This window comes from Anguilla anguilla, chromosome 1, assembly GCF_013347855.1.
Source record: "Anguilla anguilla isolate fAngAng1 chromosome 1, fAngAng1.pri, whole genome shotgun sequence".
Lineage (NCBI taxonomy): Eukaryota > Metazoa > Chordata > Actinopteri > Anguilliformes > Anguillidae > Anguilla > Anguilla anguilla.
Genome location: NC_049201.1, coordinates 3,687,047 through 3,706,153, shown reverse-complemented (window position 1 = coordinate 3,706,153; position 19,107 = coordinate 3,687,047). Strand labels below are relative to the sequence as shown.

At 48.6% G+C, this 19,107-nt stretch overlaps 1 protein-coding gene across 1 annotated transcript in view; it reads left to right on the top strand.

Moving 5' to 3' along the window:
* The window catches only part of LOC118235492 (mannosyl-oligosaccharide 1,2-alpha-mannosidase IC), a 61,437-nt gene that overhangs the window by 784 nt on the left and 41,546 nt on the right, over positions 1–19,107 (top strand). The window contains exon 2 of the mRNA XM_035432906.1: positions 324–404. Coding sequence (XP_035288797.1) covers positions 324–404 — 81 coding nt within the window. The remainder of the gene's footprint in view (positions 1–323; positions 405–19,107) is intronic.

Sequence of the window (19,107 nt, the reverse complement as noted above, 5' to 3'; positions counted from 1 at the left end):
CATCCTCGGTAAATCTCTGGTTGAATAAACACATAAGAAGTAAAAATGTAAGACGCGGTTAAGATGTGGATAAGAAAGTCTCATAAATGTAAAAATATATATATATATATATATTTGGCCCTGACTTATGTGACATCCTAATTTGGCAAGACCTGCTATGTGCCACTATCCTGTTATGTGCAATAACAGCTTGCAGTCAAGAAGAGTGTATTTACATTTACATTTTCTTTTTAACCCGAAGCAGGACCCTGACAGCCTGGTGAAGTTGCGGAGAAAACGTGATTCATTTCTAACGGGTTTTGATGTTTCTTTCTCACCCACAGAATGGAGAAGCATCTCTTTTCGAAGTGAACATCCGTTACGTCGGCGGGCTTCTGTCAGCGTACTACCTGACAGGAGAGGAGGTAAGATTAATCGATATGAATTATTCCCCTGCTTCCATCTGAATCAGCTTTTTTTAAAAAAAATTTGTATTATTCCATTTTAGTTTTGCAGAAATGAGGCTGGTTTTTCTGGAAATGATGTATGGCACTGAAATAAATCCATCTCTCTCACACACACAAATACACGCGTGCACACACACACTCACACGCGTGTACGCACAGACACACACACACGTGTGCACACTCGTGCACAAACACACACACACACACACAAACACACATACACGCAAGGCCGAACCAGCATCACAACCTGCCCCCCCCTCCCCCCCCCCAGTGCTAACAAGCTACAGGCTATGGGGCGAAAGGTAAAGGAGGAAAGGGATGGGGAGTAATTAGCATTATACCCCTCCCCCCTCCCTCCCTCCCTCTCTCCCTCCTGCCCCCCCCCTCCCGACTGTGCGTTCTGGAAAAATGCCTCCAGCGCAGAAAAAGTGGGGGTCGGGGGGGGGGGGGGGGGCAAAATCCATGAAGTGGCCGACTCAGATAGCGAGAGGGGGCCGTGGGCCGTACCCACCGTACCCGCCTCTGATCCCCTAAATGCTGAACGGGCGCAGATCTGAGGGCGGGGCTAATGGAAGCTGAAGTGCTTCTCCTGGACGTCCTCCAGCGGAGGGGAGAGGAGCGCGAGAGGGGACGCGCGCTGTCGGTTGCCGCAGAAACGCCGTTTTACTTCTTCTTTTCTTTTTTTTTTCTTTCCGTTTTCTCTTCTCTCCTCCTCCTTCTGTGACCGTTTATAAAAAAATAAAATGAAAAAAATAACGACGGTCACAAACCTCTTTTGCCGCTTCCTGGGGACTACTTCAGGGGGAGTCCTCAGAGGGAATTAAACTCAGCTTGAGGGGAAGCTCTGAGTGACGCGGTGAGCGTCTGGCTGGAGAGCGCAGTGAGCGTCTGGCTGGGGAGCGTGCGTGCTGTACTGTACTGTACTGTCCGCTCGCGGGCGGATTTTTCCGGTTCCTCCGCGTCTTCTTCTCGTCTTTCTCGAGCGCAGACGAAGGGCGCTTCCAGACGAGGCTCGTTTTCGATGGTCTGCGAAACCCAACCTGAAAGCTGTATGGCTGCTCCTGACGGGCGTAGACGGCTCCAGGTCCCCACGTGGCACCGTGTTGAGGATGTGTGCGGTTTTTTTCCCCACGCGGACAGACACTATTCTACTCACGCGGACCGGACCCACACGGCCGCACAAATGCCTTGATTATAAATGAACCATCGGCTGCGAGTTTGTTTTTGTGATTCCACCCCCTTTTTAGTTATTAATGCAGATAATCGTGCACACGCTCACACACACACACGCCCGCGCACACACATGCACACACACACGCACACGCCCGCCCGCCCACCCTGAATCATGTGACTCGCACTTGCTCGTCCAGGTGTGATCCCTCTCCTGATGGAGCTCAATCTGTTTCTTTTCACTTCACTGATGACATGTCAGTGTTGTTTACTGAGCCCACATCCATCACGGCATGCCATGTGTGCGTGTGTGTGAATGTGTGTGTGTGTGTGTGCGTGTGTGTGTACAGTATGGGTTTGCATGTGCGTATGTATGTGTGAGTTTGACAGTGCGAGTGTATGTGTGTGTGTCTGTGCGTGTGTGTGCGCGCGCATATGTGTGTGTGCGCACACGTGTGGGTTTGTATGTGTGTGTATGTGTGTATGAGTACAAAAATACACACATACACCTCCCCAAAACAGACACATGCACACCAGAAACACACACACTTTATCTTCTCCCCGTTCCCAGCCTTGTGGGGACAGCCAGAGAGGAGCAGCCATTTAGGCACTGACACAAACCCAGCCTTGTGGGGACAGCCAGAGAGGAGCAGCCACTGAGGGACTGACACAGTCCCAGCCTTGTGGGGACAGCCAGAAAGGAGCAGCCACTTAGGCCCTGACACAAACCCAGCCTTGTGGGGACAGACAGAGAGGAGCAGCCACTTAGGAACTGACACAAACCCAGCCTTGTGGGGACAGCCAGATAGGAGCAGCCACTTAGGAACTGACACAAACCCAGCCTTGTGGGGACAGCCAGAGAGGAGCAGCCACTTAGGATTTGACACAAACCCAGCCTTGTGGGGACAGGCAGAGAGGAGCAGCCACTTAGGCCCTGACACAAACCCAGCCTTGTGGGGACAGTCAGATAGGAGCAGCCACTGAGGGACTGACACAAACCCAGCCTTGTGGGGACAGGCAGATAGGAGCAGCCACCTAGGAACTGACACAAACCCAGCCTTGTGGGGACAGCCAGATAGGAGCAGCCACTTAGAATCTGACACAAACCCAGCCTTGTGGGGACAGCCAGATAGGAGCAGCCACTTAGAATCTGACACAAACCCAGCCTTGTGGGGACAGCCAGATAGGAGCAGGCGTAGTCCTCAGTTAGAGCTGTGGGGAGGGGGGATGCATGTCTGGCTACTTGTCTTAATTACCTCAACAATTAATATACCCGTTAAATGATTTTTTAATTGAATTTTTTTTTTTAACCAACAATCCATCACACGGGAGATCACACTTTCTCTGGCCCGAGTCCATCTGCGAGCTTCAGCGTCTGACAACAAAGCCTTCGCGTGATTCGCTGCACTTCTCATGCGGCTAATTGGCTGATTGAACGGCCCTCGGGACAGTTTGTTACGGGGGGGGCACACCGCCCCTCCCCTCCCTGATTTAAACTGGGACAGGGGGCGAGGAAAGAGACAGATGCGTCAGGCGCTCTCGGTCGTCAGCTTTCCCCCCCCCCCCCCCCCCCCCCCGAGTATGCGCTGTTCATTTTTTAATGTGTATGTATTAAACATTAGACGTGCGTACACGCATGGATTTATATGCAAATAGGTGAGCTTGCGCACAGCGGGATTAGATTGTTGGCAACCTGCTTGAGTCAGATGTTACTGCATTACGACAGTGGGTCGCCTGGATAATGCATTGGATAATGCAGTTTGCCCCGCCCTTCTACAGTTGAAATTCTCCCCTGTGATTGGTCAATGTGTGGCAATATAAATGCACCAGTTTCCTGTGGTTGGGTGAAGCGGAGCTGAAGGAAGTTGTTTCTCCACTCCTCAGTCTGTCCTTCCTGTTTTTTCCCCTCTGATGTAACTGAACGTTTTTTTCTGCTGTTTTAAATCCATCTCTACCGTCACTCGATTTGTTACTGTAACTTTGTTACTGTACATGTCATTTATTTTCCAAAACCTGAAACTGTCCCCCCCCCCCTAAAAGCCAACATCTCACCCCCCCCCCCTTGCCTCCCTAGCATCAGTGTTCATTCTGAGCTCCCTACCCCTTCCAGAGTGCGGAGGGTGTGGTGAAGGTCGCTTAAAAAAAATTAATTTTATTTATGACTTCTGGTCAGATTCATAGCGCCGGCTCAAACTCCGCCTCCCTGCAGGGGTTCAGGGATAGTGTTGCCGTGACGATGCCTCTGTTGTCTGTACGACGCGGAAGAGCAATTAAAATCCGTGTCGGCCTGCCCTTCAGTGAAAGAGATGCCGGGTGGCGGGGATGGGGGGGATGGGGATGGGGGGGGTCATCTCGAAGAATCGCTCTCAAATTGCCCCTGCTGTGTCAAAAGGAACACGCGTGGGGAATGACTAAAGAGTGAAAGAAATTCAATCAGACTCGTGTGAAAATTGAAAACTGTGTGTGTGGGGGTGGGGGGGGGGGGGGTGGTTGGTTTGGCGGGAGACCAGGGAGAGAGGAGCGGAGTCACTGCCTCCAGTGGCCCAGAGCAGATTTGAGAGGTGCCGCAGTGTTTTATCCCCACTTTTAACTTCCTGTGCTGTTTACGGGGGGGGGGGGGGGAGCGGTCACACTGGTGCACACTCTCCCTCACGCCCCCCCACCCCTCCCTCGGGTCATAACCGTTAAATTCGTGAGGGCCCAAAGCCTCGCGCAAACATCAATTAATTGTGCGCTGCCTGCTGGGAAATCTCTCCGGCCGTCTCCCGTGACTCTCCTCCTCCGTTATTTACTTTTTCTGTTTCTGGTTTTTTTTTTATCACGCCATCCCGCTTCTGCCTCTCATTGCGGTCTAATTTTCAGCCAAGCGAGACCACCGCACCCGCGCAGGTGCCCCCCCCGAGAGCCGATTGGTCGATGGCTTTCACTTCTGTATCTATCCCCCGGTTGCCCTCTCTTAGTATCTCTCTCTCTCTCTCTCTCTCTCTCTCTCTCTATCTCTCTCTCTCTCTCTATCTCTCTCTTTCTCTCTCTCTCTCTCTCTCTCTCTCTCTCTCTCTCTCTGACTCTCCCTCTCTCTCTCTCTCTCTCTGACTCTCCCTCACTCTCTCTGTCTCTCTCACTCTCTCTCTCTCTGACTCTCCCTCACTCTCTCTGTCTCTCTCTCTCTCTCTCTCTCTCTCTCACTCTCCCTCACTCTCTCTCTCTCTCTCTCTCTCTCTCTCTCTCTCTCTCTCTCTCTCTCTCTCTCTCTCTCTCTCTCTCTCTCTCTCTCCCTCACTCTCTCTGTTTCTTTCTCGCCTTTTTGTGTGTCCTGAGTAACTCTTGCGGCCCCTCCTTAGGAAGCCCATCAGCCTCCCGGACTTCCTGTCCGGGGGTGCGGGGGGGGGGGGGGGGGGTGAACATTTTCTGCTCTGTGATTGTGTTTTTGGGGACGGGCAGGTTTGATGGATCACTGTTGCACTGCGTGCGGAGTGTAGACTCATATTCCAACGAAGGCGGAGATACTCGTCTCCTGGGATGGCGGAAAGGAAAGGGGAATAGCGTGGTTTAAGAGACCTGAGAGGGAAGGCGGATGGGGGACCATGGGGGGGGGGGGGGGGGTCTCTTTATTTAGAAGCGGCCAGTGATCACGGCCACAGACGTTGGGGAAAAAAAACGCGCCGCGACTCCTGGAACATCGGATTCTAATGCTGATGTAACAATCATTACCGGGGAGTTCTAGAACACAGGAGAACAATGGAGTTCTAGAACACTGGAGAACAACGGAGTTCTAGAACACTGAAAAAAACATTGCAAAAAAACCTATTCTTCAAAGGGTTTATTAGCAGAATCTTTTATTTGTGCTGACTTTTTGAATAAAGCAGTTAAGCTGCAGCTGCACACTGCATGCGTGTCCTCGTCCTGAAAGTGTTTTACCCCGGTCGGGTACAGGAGTGAGCCAGCGCTGGGTTATAGGGTTACGCAGAGTAAGTGGCTGGCGTTAAGACCAGCGTACACACACACCGGCCCTGCAGGACTGCAGTTAGGGACTCGCCTCTCCTGCAGTCGCTCAGAGGTTTTGAATGGAGCACTGGAGTGCTGGAACTTGCCAGCAGTCTCCAGCAGACTCTGCGGGCCCCGCAGGGTCTCAGTTTGAGATCCCTGTCGTGCAGCTCATCAACAGATGCTGCTCCGAGGAGAGTGTCCAAGGACTAGCGCCCTCTGGTGGCGGGCATGCTGTACATACCATACACAACCGAGCACGTTCCAACGAGGTGATCCCCAAATAACCGAAGTGAGACCTGTTTATGCAGGTCAATCAGGCGGGCCAGAGAAACAGACTGGGAAGACTTGAGTCAGAACAAACTGTTCTTAAGGGTGATGAAATATAAAAAAATCAAAATAAATTAGGGAGAATGAGCCAAATGACAGCCAAGTGTGAAAAATGACTCACTAAAGATCTCCCTCTTAGCGTTGACAGGTCTGAGCCTCCGTCAAGTCAGAGCACGCGGCACGAAAATATGACTTTAATTTGCCTGCGAGCGTTCGACTCACCCGCCCAAACAATTGCAACACTTAATGCGCGTCTGTATATCTTCTTATTTAGGCAATTAATCCGGTCTTAACCGGAGTTCGTATGCCAGTTAACCTCACGCCGTACAAATATGCGTTATTATGTGGATGGAAGAAACACGACTAATGAAGAGAAGCCAGCACTCAGTTACAAAACACTTCTATTTTTCTTTTTTTAAATACTATTTTTATTATTTACATTGAACTGATGCAAATTTTTTTTTTTTTTTTTTTGGTCAGGCCTTTCCTTCCTTTTGAAGGGGTGCGATGGATGCATTACAGGTTACGGTGGTTTAGCGTTTAGCCAGACGTGGGGAAAGGAGTGCTTAAGTTTCCGCTCGCATTTCAGGGCACGGCGGGTCAGATATCTTTAGCGGATCCGGTATCCGTGACGATGACAGCGCATCGCTGACAGCTGTCAGCATTCGTGCTGTGTTTTGATATTTACGTCCATCAGAGACGATCGGCGCACCGTCTCTTTGTTCCAAAGCTCTCCAGCTCTTACGTGATGACTTTTGAGTGGCTACTTTACCGATTTTGAGTTAGAAAATAAAAAAAGATTGGTTTCATTTGATGGAGTTATTTTTCTCCGTTGCTGCTTACGAGCAGTGCTTTGTTCACATTTCACACTACACACATGCCTTCGGTTTCAAAAGCAATAAGAAAAATCTGAAAACGTAAGCTGCTCAAAATTTTGTCAAAATGTCCTGTATTTTTTTTATTGGCTTTTAAAGAAAATTTACACACACGTCATGTATTTATTAATATTATTTTGTGATTTGAATTAAAAAAAAATTAAAAAAAACGTACAGAAATCCCACTGTCTGTCACCTTTGTGATTAACTGTCGCGTTCCTCAGAAAAGCAGCAGTTCCGATTTCCTTGTCTCCGTGATCAAGGAATTCTGGCTGCCTCAGTACGAGAATTACAATCGATTCAGGCAGAGCCCAGTAATTTGGCTGTTTGAAGAAAACAAAAGACTTTCGGCAGCGGAGAAAAAACTCTTCTGTTGTTTAGCGGTTTAGATCTCCTTCGGGAAATTACATTTCCTTAAAGATTGTGGTAATTCATAAGTAATCACACAGTAAGCTCCAGCACTGTTTATTTGATTTGGCTGTAGTTTAAGAAAGCTCTGCACTGATTTGTAGTGATTAAGACATTTAAAGCAAAGTTATGTACATGAATGGCATTAGAGTGATGCTTACTAAATTGACAGTTATATGTGTAATTATGTAAGAACGTGAACCTGGTTTCTGCTGTTTCCCAGCACTTCATTATCAATATAACTGACAGTTTTACAACAGTTGATTAGTACACAGTTAACTAACCTGCGGGGAGGGGGTGTATTTCACAAAGCAGGATTTACTGAGTTAGCTGGATAACTGCGCTGAGTAAAACCCAGAACAGCTCTTTTTTTACAGATTTGGGAGGGTTCCGGGTTTTACTCAGCACAGTTATCCAGCTGACCCAGTAAATCCTGCTTCCTGAAACAGCACCTTGGTCACCTGGGTCTGAATTGGTTTTGTATTTTAAGATAAAAAAAAAAGCAAAAATGCCTTCTGCAGCTCGCCCAAGATACAGCTCTTGGGTGGCGCTCCTGTGTAGTCCCGATGCCTTATGGGGAACAGGTTATTATGCCGAATCGGGGCTGAATTCTTAAGCGCTAGCTGTGGTTCTCATATGATGCGCGTTGATCTCTGTAGCGTTCCGTGTGTTCTCTTCCTCTGATGCGCGTCTTATCGGAGCGGACGGGAGACAGGGATTGGCTGGGGGAGGCCGCGGGAAGACGACGTAGCGTAGCGCTAACAAACGGAAACACGGGGCTTTTGTTGCGCTCGTGTCTCTAATTCCTGATGAATATTTTACTGGGTTCTGCATTATTCATTATCTCACTCACTCTCTCTCTCTCTCTCTCTCTTTCTCACACACACACACTCTCTCTATCTCTCACGCACACGCACACTCTCTTGATTTCTCTCTATCTGTCTTTTTCTTTTATTCCATTTTTTATACTTGGCTTTTTTTTTTTTAAGTCGCGTTTTCCTCTGTGATCTTCAAGGGAGCTCCGTAGGGCCAACTGGCACCCTGTGCCAATTGGACAACGGGCTTTTTCATTATTTTTTAAATTTTTTAAAATCGTGATCTGTGGTGGGCTGCAACCCAAACTCAGCCCTCGGGAAGATCAAACTCCTTAATCTTCTATCTCCTGATCAGATATTCAGCACCTGTGCTTTTCCTGTTGTTTCGTTTTCCTGGGGGGGGGGGCGGGGGGGGGGGGGTTCCGTTGCTGTGGGCTGTTGCCACACTGTGGACGTTCCTTGCTAAACCACGCCCCCTTTATGAATATTAATGAGGAGCCGGCCAATCGGAGCCCTTTGACCTTAAACAATGACAGTTGGGCAGTTTTTTTTTTTTGGTGTTAAAGCTGTATGTGGCTACAGGCCCTCGGTGCGAGCTTCAGCGCTAGTTACAGACGCTCCACTGCTGGGGTTTTTTTTTTAATTTAGTTTTTTTTTTGACAGTCCCTTTGACCCGCTCCCCCGTGGCTCGGCGAATCGACTCTGGCAGATCATTATGTGAGAGTTAATGGACTCAGCCTGCTGAGATCCGGCACTGGTCCCTCGCCCCTCCTTCGGCGCGGTTTACCGTCGCCGTTCGTTTCGGGGGCTTCATTAAAGGCTGTCCCGCCCGACTGCCTGTTCTCCTCCTCTTCCTCATTCTGTCCGTCCTCTTCTTTCCTCATGCGGATTTTTAAAAATTTCTTCTCGGTGGTCGTAGAGACCTCATCAGGGCTTTGGCGCTTGTGGTGCTGTCATCGTCTGAGTCGTGGGGGGGGGGGGGGGGTGGGGTAGGGGGGGGGTGAGGAAGTATCACTCCAGGGGCTCGTCCGCTCATTAAAGCACTGCCCAAATTCGGTCCTGTTCTCCCCTCCGCCCCGTTTATCTGTAGCTTGTCTTCATTTGCTCTCTCGTTCAGGAGAAACAAATTGCGATGGGCCTGTGGGGACAGAGAGACAGGGAAGCTCGGTCACTGTGTAATCAGCACATTATTTAAGCTGTGCTGCGCTGGGGTATCTTAGTGCAGCTGGACTTGTGATTGGTTAGCCGTGGGAACCAATCACAGCAGTGCTGTTTTTTTTTTTTGTTGCCTCAAAGTCAACTCAAGTTATAATAACTGGGAGAACAACCATCGGCACGAACTGAATGGAGCCACGATAAAAACAGAAAAACCAAGTCACTGACTGAACCAAAATGCAACTTAAAAAAACGTTAAGTTAACATTAAAATTTGAATTACGCTTTAAAGAAGAGCATGCATCATACATAGTCATAACAGAGGATGTTGAGCTTTGCAAGGCGGGGTGGGGGGTGGGGGGGGGGCGTCAGGGGTTAAAGCAGAGGCCTACAGAGGACTTCGGTCATAATCGCAGAAATTATAGGTATCGTCCCTCGCAGCTACTGTACAATACCGTGCAGTCGACCCGAGGAGTCACTCTTGTGCGATTAGCCAAAAACAATTCCACCGAATTAACCTCTGAGTGATGTTGCAGGCAGTCTTAGGCCCGTCCTGAAGGAGACTGCACCCCCCCCCCCCCTTATGGTAGACTACCCCCCCCCCACTGTCAGTCAGTGGCGCCAGGCGGCCTCTTTAGCGGTACGAGCTACTCAAAGCGAAACAAATCAATATTCACTGATGTAGCGAAAATCCAGTCGGACTGATAACGCGACCGCGTGGAAATTATACACGCATTTCGAAAACGACTCTCGAGACCATCTCGGGCATCATCATAAAAGATCCTCTTCTCTTGCTGAACTGCAAACGAGAGAGAGCAAGAGAGAGAGAGAGAGAGATAGAGAGAGAAATCACGGAGGTTATCTGCCATAACTCTGTGCGCCGCTGCTTTGAACAGAATTCATTGGCGAGAGAAAGCCATCGCAATATATGGTCATATTGCAGTTATCTCATATATTCCAAAACCAATTAGGTAGGAAGTTTTTTTTTGTTTTTTTTTTACTGCTGCAGTGAACTCCTTGTGATGTGCTCTCTCTCTCTCTCTCTCTCTCTCTCTCCCCCTCTCTCTCTCTCTCTCTCTCTCTCTCTCTCTGTGGCAGTACTGGGAATAAATAAGAGAAACATCCATTAAAAAAAAAAAAAATAGATGTCTTGCATCTAGAATTGTTTTGGAACTTGTTTATTGGTCAAAGGGGTTCACATTAAACAGGGGGCCGGGAGGGGGGGAGGGGTTTTGGTTATTGATTGCCAGATGGAATTTGTCCAAGATCAATGAGCTTGGGGAACTGGGGAGAATGCTTGGGGGAGAGGGGGGGTGGCAGACGGTCTCCCTATCCCAGGATGCACTGCTCTGGGGATAATTTCTTACCTGAGGGAGCTCAAGAGAATGCTGGGATAATGCTGCGAACTGTTAACTATTTGGACCAATCAAATAGTGCCAGCCCTTCCATGACAGAATGCAGTGATTCGCCAAGTCAACGACAGGCACAGATAGCATGTGATAGCTCCGCCCCTTTTTGTTTCTTCCCGTTCTATTACTTCCCCAGAGCATGCCTAGTTTTCCTTATTTATTTATTTTTATTCTTTTATATTTTTGTTAGGATTCCACCTCCTCTCTCCCAGTTCCAGCTCTGGGCTCCAGAGTACATCACGTGACCCATCTGGGCCACTAATTAAGAATTAAAAAGATTAATTATAATAAATACTAAACTAAATACTAACTAAATAAATAGCACCAAAAAAAGGAAGAAGCCTTTCAGTAATGCTGGGCCCCCTGCCTGCTGGGCCCCCTGCCAACACGTCTCCGTTTCTTTAGAGAGAGCCCTCTACCTGCGCCTCCCCTTGTGTGTGCGTGTGCGTGCGAGTGTGCGTGTGCGTGTGCGTGTGCGTGTGCGTGTGCGTGTGTGCGAGTGTGCGTGCGAGTGTGCGTGTGTGTGTGTGCGACGGAATCCGAGAGCTTCAGTGGAATTGAGGAGCTTGTGAATTTGCATATCCCCCGTAAATGCCACCCCCCCCCCACCCCCACTCCATCCCCTTGACTAGCTCCACAATGTCCGCTCGGACCTGCCGCCTGTTTTCAGCTGTCAGTTAGCGACAGCGCTCTGGAGCGAGTGGATGAGCTCTAATTGCGCTTCACGTTCTTGTTGGAATAGCCGAAGAGCTCTCAGAAATCACCGTGTTTTTTTTTTTAACGAGTGTTATTTTGGGCCTCGGAAAATAACCTGCAAAGTACAAGCGCTTGGCGCAAATGAATTAGCGTGCGCTCGTCAACGAGCTCCAAATGGGATTTTTGGGGGGGTCCTTCATGATAACAGCTGTGGTTTTTTTTTCTTTTTTGTTGTTGTTTTTTATGCGATGGATAATGGCGTGTGTGTGTGCTCTGCGGCTTGTGCTTCTGCTGGCGTAAACATCCTAACAAGCCTAACTACTCCACCAACGTCATTCAGCTAACGGGGGGGGGGAAGGTAAAAAGACGGCCGAGAGAAAGAGGAGGGGAGAGAGAGAGAGAAAGAAAGTGGAGGGTAGAGAGAGAGACAGAGAGAGAAATCCAAAATCCGCACTGGTGTTTAAAATAAATCCCTTTTCATGGTCAAAAGCCAGATCCATTATTTTTGTTGTGGTGAGTAAAAGTGGGGGGGGAGGAAAAGTGTGGAGCATTCAGGCAAGTCTAAGAGGGGTTCTTTATCCCCGACGGCATGTTTCACTGTCCTCCCAAAACATCGGGTGAATAAGCGGGGGGGGGGGGGGGGGGGGGGGGGGGGGGGGGGGGGGGGGGTTAACAAAGAGCCTTATACGTAAGAAAGCCATACATGACAATTTGCTGGCACAGATAATATTGCCCAAAACGAAAGCTAAGGCATAACAATCTGGGTTGAATGCGGTGTTCTCGAAAGACGTTGCAGAAGCAGTTTGGGAAAGTTTTGCACGAGGGAAAAGTTTTTATTTTTATTTTTATTTTTATTTTTTTTCATAATGCGACAGAGTCCCTCTAGGTCACACTATTCCCTGGGCCTTTGTAAAATGCAGCAAAAAAGCATTTCCTCATATTCAATTAGGATGTAATCGACTGCTTTATGCCTGATCTGCAGTGGCTATCAATTTCATGCGGAAAAGGAACTTTTTATTTGCCTTGCATGTTCGAGGGGCTGGTTTTATGATAATTAGCTAATAAATAAATAAAATAAAATGAGAGGATAAATACGGTTTTGTTTTTGCGGTTCAGGGGAATTGCAAATGAGTTCTTTTTATTTCTGGGGCCCTCTGGGGGGTTCACATCTGTGTGGATATCAGGCCAAATGAGTGACTTCACTAACCAGACCTCCTGGTTTCACCTGCTTATGTGGCATTCAGCAGCACACACACACACACACACACACACACACATACACACACACACACACACACACACACACACACACATACACACACCCCCTCGCGCACCCACACACACACACATACACACACCCCCTCATGCACACACACACACACACACATACACACAGCCCCTCGCGCACACACACACACACAGACACACACACATACTCACACACAGAACCACCCCCTCACACACACACACACAGCCACCTCACACACACACACACACACACACACACACACTTGCACGCACACACAGACACGCTTGTAATTGATGGGCTTCTTTTTTTTTATGTCGTGTACCGCAATTAGCTAATGGTTTTCCTGTTTAATAGGCAGGAGGCGTATGGTAAGGAAGCTGGGGAGGGGAATAACAGTCCCCCGTGGGTTTGGGGCTCGGAGAGAATAAACGACCGGTCGTGCCGCGCCGCTGACGCTAAACAGCCGCTAACGCTAAACAGCCGCTAACGCTAAACAGCCACTAGCGCTAAACAGCCGCTAACGCAATACAGCCGCTAACGCAAAACAGCCGCTAACGTAAAACAGCCGACCGCTAAACAGCCGCTGACGCTAAACAGCCAGCTCAAAGATGCTGGATGGGGTTGAGGTCAGGGCTCTGTGCAGGCCTGTCAAATTCTTCCACACTGTGCTGCACAAAACCATTTCCATATGGACCTCGCTGTGTGCCGGAGGGCATTGTCAAGCAAACTGGAAAAGGGCCTTCCCAAAGATTTTATGGAAGCACAGAATGTGACTGTACGCTGTACCATTAAGATTTGCCTTCACTGGAATGGGCCTCGCCCAAACTATGAAACACAGCCCCAGACCAAAGGGTTGTCCAGATACTTTTAGTCATATAGTGCACTTGTTCTTCTACTCCCCGCTGACTCAGCTCTGAGCAAATCTTCTTTGTCTTACGGCTCGGCAAAACACCTTTATTTAACTGCTGACAAACAAACAAACGCACGTAGACGTGTAACTGCTTAAGAACGATCCCTTTTAGCGTGAAACAGTCTTCCACACTTGGGGCGACGCGTTTCACCGCGGCCCTGACTTTGATCAGCGAAGATCCAACGGCACTTTTTGACAGTTGGGACCTTAACCCCGGAGTCCTGGGGGAATTTCCTCCAGGAACGAAGGCTCTCCACATCTGGCTTCCGTCTGGCCGTCGCGCCGCGTCTGATTGGCTACAGCCTCGCGAATGCGCACAGCCTCTTTGATCCTCCGCGTCACGGTCATCGCTGCAAAAAGAGAACCTGGGTTCTAAGACTGACCTCCCCGGTTAAAAAAAAAAGAAATCTGCTTTGTCTTCTGTAGTTTTGTAATAAAAAGGACTCCTGAGAGTCACGGACCATGCAAAAATGTTGAACAAATGCTTGTTGACCTGAAGCTCCAGATAGCTCATTGAATCAGTAGACACTGACTTTTTCGGACACCGAGTCCTTCATCAGAGCAGCAAGAGTGGATTAGAAGCAGATGATGACCTTCAGTGTGTACTTATTGTACGTCGCTTTGGATGAAAGAGTCTGCCAAATAAGTGAAATGTAATGTGAGATAAAGCACCCTGTAGGTGTTAGGCAGTAAAAGGGTCTCTTTTTAAATTATTTCCCTTTCACTTCACCAGGTAGGTCAACTGAGAGCTATCGGATTTTCCTTCTGAGGTAACAACCCGGGGAATCGATGTGAGTCGAAAATACAAGGGACAGCGCAGCCAATCAGATATTGGGACTGACTGGGTGGCCGGGGTAGAGAGCCAGTTTTTGTTTGGGAATTTTGGCCAGACACCGACGTGGACACACCTCTCCTCCTTTTGAAAGGGTGTTCTGGGGCTGCTGAGCGAAGGTTTAAATCATCTTACAGCTCCAGATGTTGCACATGTGCATATTGTCTGATTGTTCTTCCAAAAAATGTCATGATGTAAAATAGCCATGAAAATGAATGGAAACGTTCATACAGTACGTGCTGAGCGTGCTCAGTTTGAATCGGAAGTGTTAGGCTTGCTGCAGCAGGCCCTTACGAGTTGGCCTGCGGGGGCTCTCTCACTGCACACGTCGGTCAGTGGTGAGTCGCCGTGAGTCGCCGTCCCCTGGAGCTGTTAGAGCAATGCGATTGGTTCCCTCGGCTGGCGGTCTGTAGCCGAGGGAGCCAATCACATCCTCTTATCCAGGATGCTGGAGGGCTGGAGGGCTGAAACAGGGCTGGAGCCTCTGTTTCATTGCGTAACGAGGGTTATTGAATTCTAGGAATTATTTGATTTGCCTACGCTAGAAAGTAGCCATTAACCCCCCCCCCCCCCCCCCCCCCCCCCCCCCACCTCCCTCCCCCCCTGCTCCAGGCTACACAGATCAATACATGGAAGGCTTCTGTCTTTCCCTCTTGTGAGGAGGCTATACCCCCTTCCCCTTTCCCATTTGATTGACACCTGCCCTAGCTGCCCCCCCCCCCCCCCCCCCGTACTGGGCAGGGTGCCCACGTGTTGTCCCCTCCTCCGTCTAAACACGGGCGTGTGTGGGGCGATCCATCACTCCATTAGTGGCCGGAGGGAGCCCACTGATTGGGCCCGCTCAGCCTTGATGCGCTGCCATGACGACCCCTCTCAGCCTCCCTCCCTTCCCCGGGGGTGATGGATGGTTCCGGAACGTGGTGACGTGTCTCTGGAAGCCCTGCCTGCCAGGCCGGCGTCCGTCCGGCGGGGTAGCGGGGAAGAGCCGCCAGGCGTCCTCTAGGAACGATCCCGTCTCCGCACTCACCCACGCTTTCTCGGGCTTTAGGTTAATTTTTCACAGTTTGAAGTTAATCTTCTGAGCATGTTTGGCTCTGGCTCAGCGTAGACAAGTTTGTTTCGGTGCTCTAGTGATGCTGTATCTTTACTTTGCTGGTCTGGGAATGCTGGTACTGCTGTTGTGTACAGTAACCAGGGAAACGTGCTTGTGTGGTGTACAGTAACCAGGGAAACGTGCTTATGTGGTGTACAGTAACCAGGGAAACGTGCTTGTGTGGTGTACAGTAACCAGGGGAACGTGCTTATGTGGTGTACAGTAACCAGGGAAACGTGCTTATGTGGTGTACAGTAACCAGGGAAACGTGCTTATGTGGCGTACAGTAACCAGGGAAACGTGCTTATGTGGTGTACAGTAACCAGGGAAACGTGCTTATGTGGTGTACAGTAACCAGGGCAACGTGCTTATGTGGTGTACAGTAACCAGGGAAACGTGCTTATGTGGCGTACAGTAACCAGGGAAACGTGCTTATGTGGTGTACAGTAACCAGGGAAACGTGCTTATGTGGTGTACAGTAACCAGGGAAACGTGCTTATGTGGTGTACAGTAACCAGGGAAACGTGCTTATGTGGTGTACAGTAACCAGGGGAACGTGCTTATGTGGTGTACAGTAACCAGGGAAACGTGCTTGTGTGATGTACAGTAACCAGGGGAACGTGCTTATGTGGTGTACAGTAACCAGGGAAACGTGCTTATGTGGTGTACAGTAACCATGGGAACATGCTTATGTGATGTACAGTAACCAGGGGAACGTGCTTATGTGGTGTACAGTAACCAGGGAAACGTGCTTGTGTGGTGTACAGTAACCAGGGCAACGTGCTTATGTGGTGTACAGTAACCAGGGAAACGTGCTTATGTGATGTACAGTAACCAGGGAAACGTGCTTATGTGGTGTACAGTAACCAGGGAAACGTGTTTATGTGGTGTACAGTAACCAGGGAAACGTGCTTATGTGGTGTACAGTAACCAGGGAAACGTGCTTATGTGGTGTACAGTAACCAGGGAAACGTGCTTGTGTGGTGTACAGTAACCAGGGCAACGTGCTTATGTGGTGTACAGTAACCAGGGAAACATGCTTATGTGGTGTACAGTAACCAGGGAAACGTGCTTATGTGATGTACAGTAACCAGGGAAACGTGCTTATGTGGTGTACAGTAACCAGGGAAACGTGTTTATGTGGTGTACAGTAACCAGGGAAACGTGCTTGTGCTCCTATACTGTAAGTGACTCTGGATTAGAGTGTCAGCCTGGCAAGTGTAAGGCGATGTAATGGTCGGAGTGCTGGTCTCTCAGTCTCCTGAGGGTTGCAGGTTCAAATCCCACACGGGGGATCCTAGGCCACTCCGAACTTAGCCGTGTCAGGAAAATAAAAACCTTTGCATAATTCAATATCTGTGAGTGTTTTGTCTCCCTCCTCGAGAGTTACTGTTGCTCGTAACTCTGATTTATGCTCTTGTCTTCTCCTTGTAAGTCTGGATACGAGCGTCTGCCAAATGCCGATAATGTGTGATGTTATGTAATGTAAGTATTTCAATAAAAATACTTACATTACATGTGGAGCAGACACCGCTAGAGTTAGAGATATGCAAAGTTACAGTCAGATAAGTGCCATTGTCAAGGTGCATGCACTGAAAAAAAATGTTTCAGTGGTAAGCCTAAAATATTTATTTCTATTTGTTACACCTACATATTTTTATTTTTTTGAGTTTCTCAACTGAAAAATGTATTGGTTCATTTGAATGAATCACACTGTTTGGTGTGATCATGATTTGAAGATCGGAACAGGCAGTCATAGCTTGGTATGTCAGTGTGAGTGAATTGACTACTACTACGACCACTATTATTGCTGTCTAATTACAATGATGTCATGTAGATGACGTCATTACATTTCATTACATTCCGTGCGCATGCAGAAATGCGTTCATGTGAAATATTTCACACGAATTGCAATATAATATGAGGTGAAATGGGTTCATGTTAAATCAAACATAATGTATAGTATTCCATTAAGGCATGTCGAATATTATCAAAAGTGAAAGCACTGATAAAAAGCCTTATTTCAAGCTCATCTAATTTCATTAAAAGTGATGGCGACCAATAAGCCCCCCGTTTCAGTTCAGCCAAGGAGAAACACGGGATGCTTGAAGTGATGAAGGCTGGATTTGAAGAGAAATCAAATGTGAAAACTGGGAGCTTTAATTAAGCGCGAGCTCTGTTACGGAAGAATATTCCGGCGCTCGTCCCTTTGCCATCCGGCTTCCGCTCTCCGGAGACTCTGGAGGTCGTCCGGCTGTCGGTTGGATGACTGCTGTCAATCAACGGCGTGGGCGTGACTATTTTTAGAGCGCAGCAGAGGTCATTTGAATGATGCAGTCAAAGGTGATTGGATAATTGTCAGCCATTAAGCTCTCAGTGGATGGCGTGTTTTGATTGGCTCCCCGCGGAGGGTGTCGAGAGTCGACCGCACGAAAAACTCAAGGGAACCCTACCTGTACCTGCGGTCATTATTCTCTTTCCTCTGGCGAAACGTGATCGGTTTGTAACCATGGCAACGTGGCAAAAAAAAAAGAAAGATGGCGATGGGGGAGAGAGAAAAAAAGCGAATAAATGAATGAAATCAACGAGCCAAACCTTATTTGTTTTTTTTTTTTTTGTTTTTTTGCAAGTAGAGAAAAAAAATAAGGCCAGCGCTGGAACTTTTTGGTTTTTGGCAGGGGGTGGGGTGGAGGGGTACTTTGGGGCGGGGGGGGGGGTGGGGGGGGACAAGGACGCCTGTAAAATACACAGTGAAAAAAGCGCAATGTCACACAGAGCGGCTGATGTGTGCCGTATGAAATTCGCCAGTAGCATAGCTGCAAGTGAGGCATGGCGGTGGAGTACAGAGAGGATTACAACTGCAGAGAGCACCGCTGTGATAATGGAGGTGGAGAGAGAGGGAGGGAGAGAGAGAGAGAGAGGGAGAGAGAGACTCGGAGAGGGAGGTAAGAGGCAGAGGAACTGGAGGAATGAGGGATTGCTGCCATGTAATCACGTTCACCTCTCAGAAATTGCTATCTTTCCTTTTCCGCAGCACCGGTTCCAATGCCGTTTCAAATGATTCCAATTCTGTCAGATTCCGCTCTACTGATTCCAGTGCACTTACATGCTATTGTACTGATTCCAATGTAGTAACATTCTACTTCATTGATTCCAATGCACTTACGTTCTACTCTACTGATTACATCGTTTCATGTACTCGCCTATTACGATTCCACAGTTGTTCTAATCTAATATTGTTCCATTCTACTCTTGAAACATTCCATTCCGTTCTTCTCGTTCTGTGTTGTTCCATTCAACTCTACTGGTTCCAATGGCATCCCATTCCTAATTCACCCATATTCTAATTCAACCTTCATCTGCGATGTGATCGTCCCTGTTACACACACACACACACACACACACACAAACATACTTCTACAGCAGAAGGGGCTGTTAAACAGTTGAAGTGTCCAGTGTTAATTCAACTCTGGCAGAGCACATGTGAGTCCAGCGGGGACCGTGTTTGCGCTGTAAGTATGGATTTAACACTGGTCATTTTACTGCGTAGATCCCCGCGTTTGAGCGAGCGGGGATGAAAGAACGTTTACCTCAGATCACTGCGAAAGAAAAAAAGAAGCAAACTGAAGTGGACTGTAATGGGGGGGAGAGCGTTTTATCTCCAGCCCAAATTTAGTCGGCTCACATCTCTCTTTGTGCGACGAGTGCAATCCCCGCGTCGTGCTCTTGGGTTTAA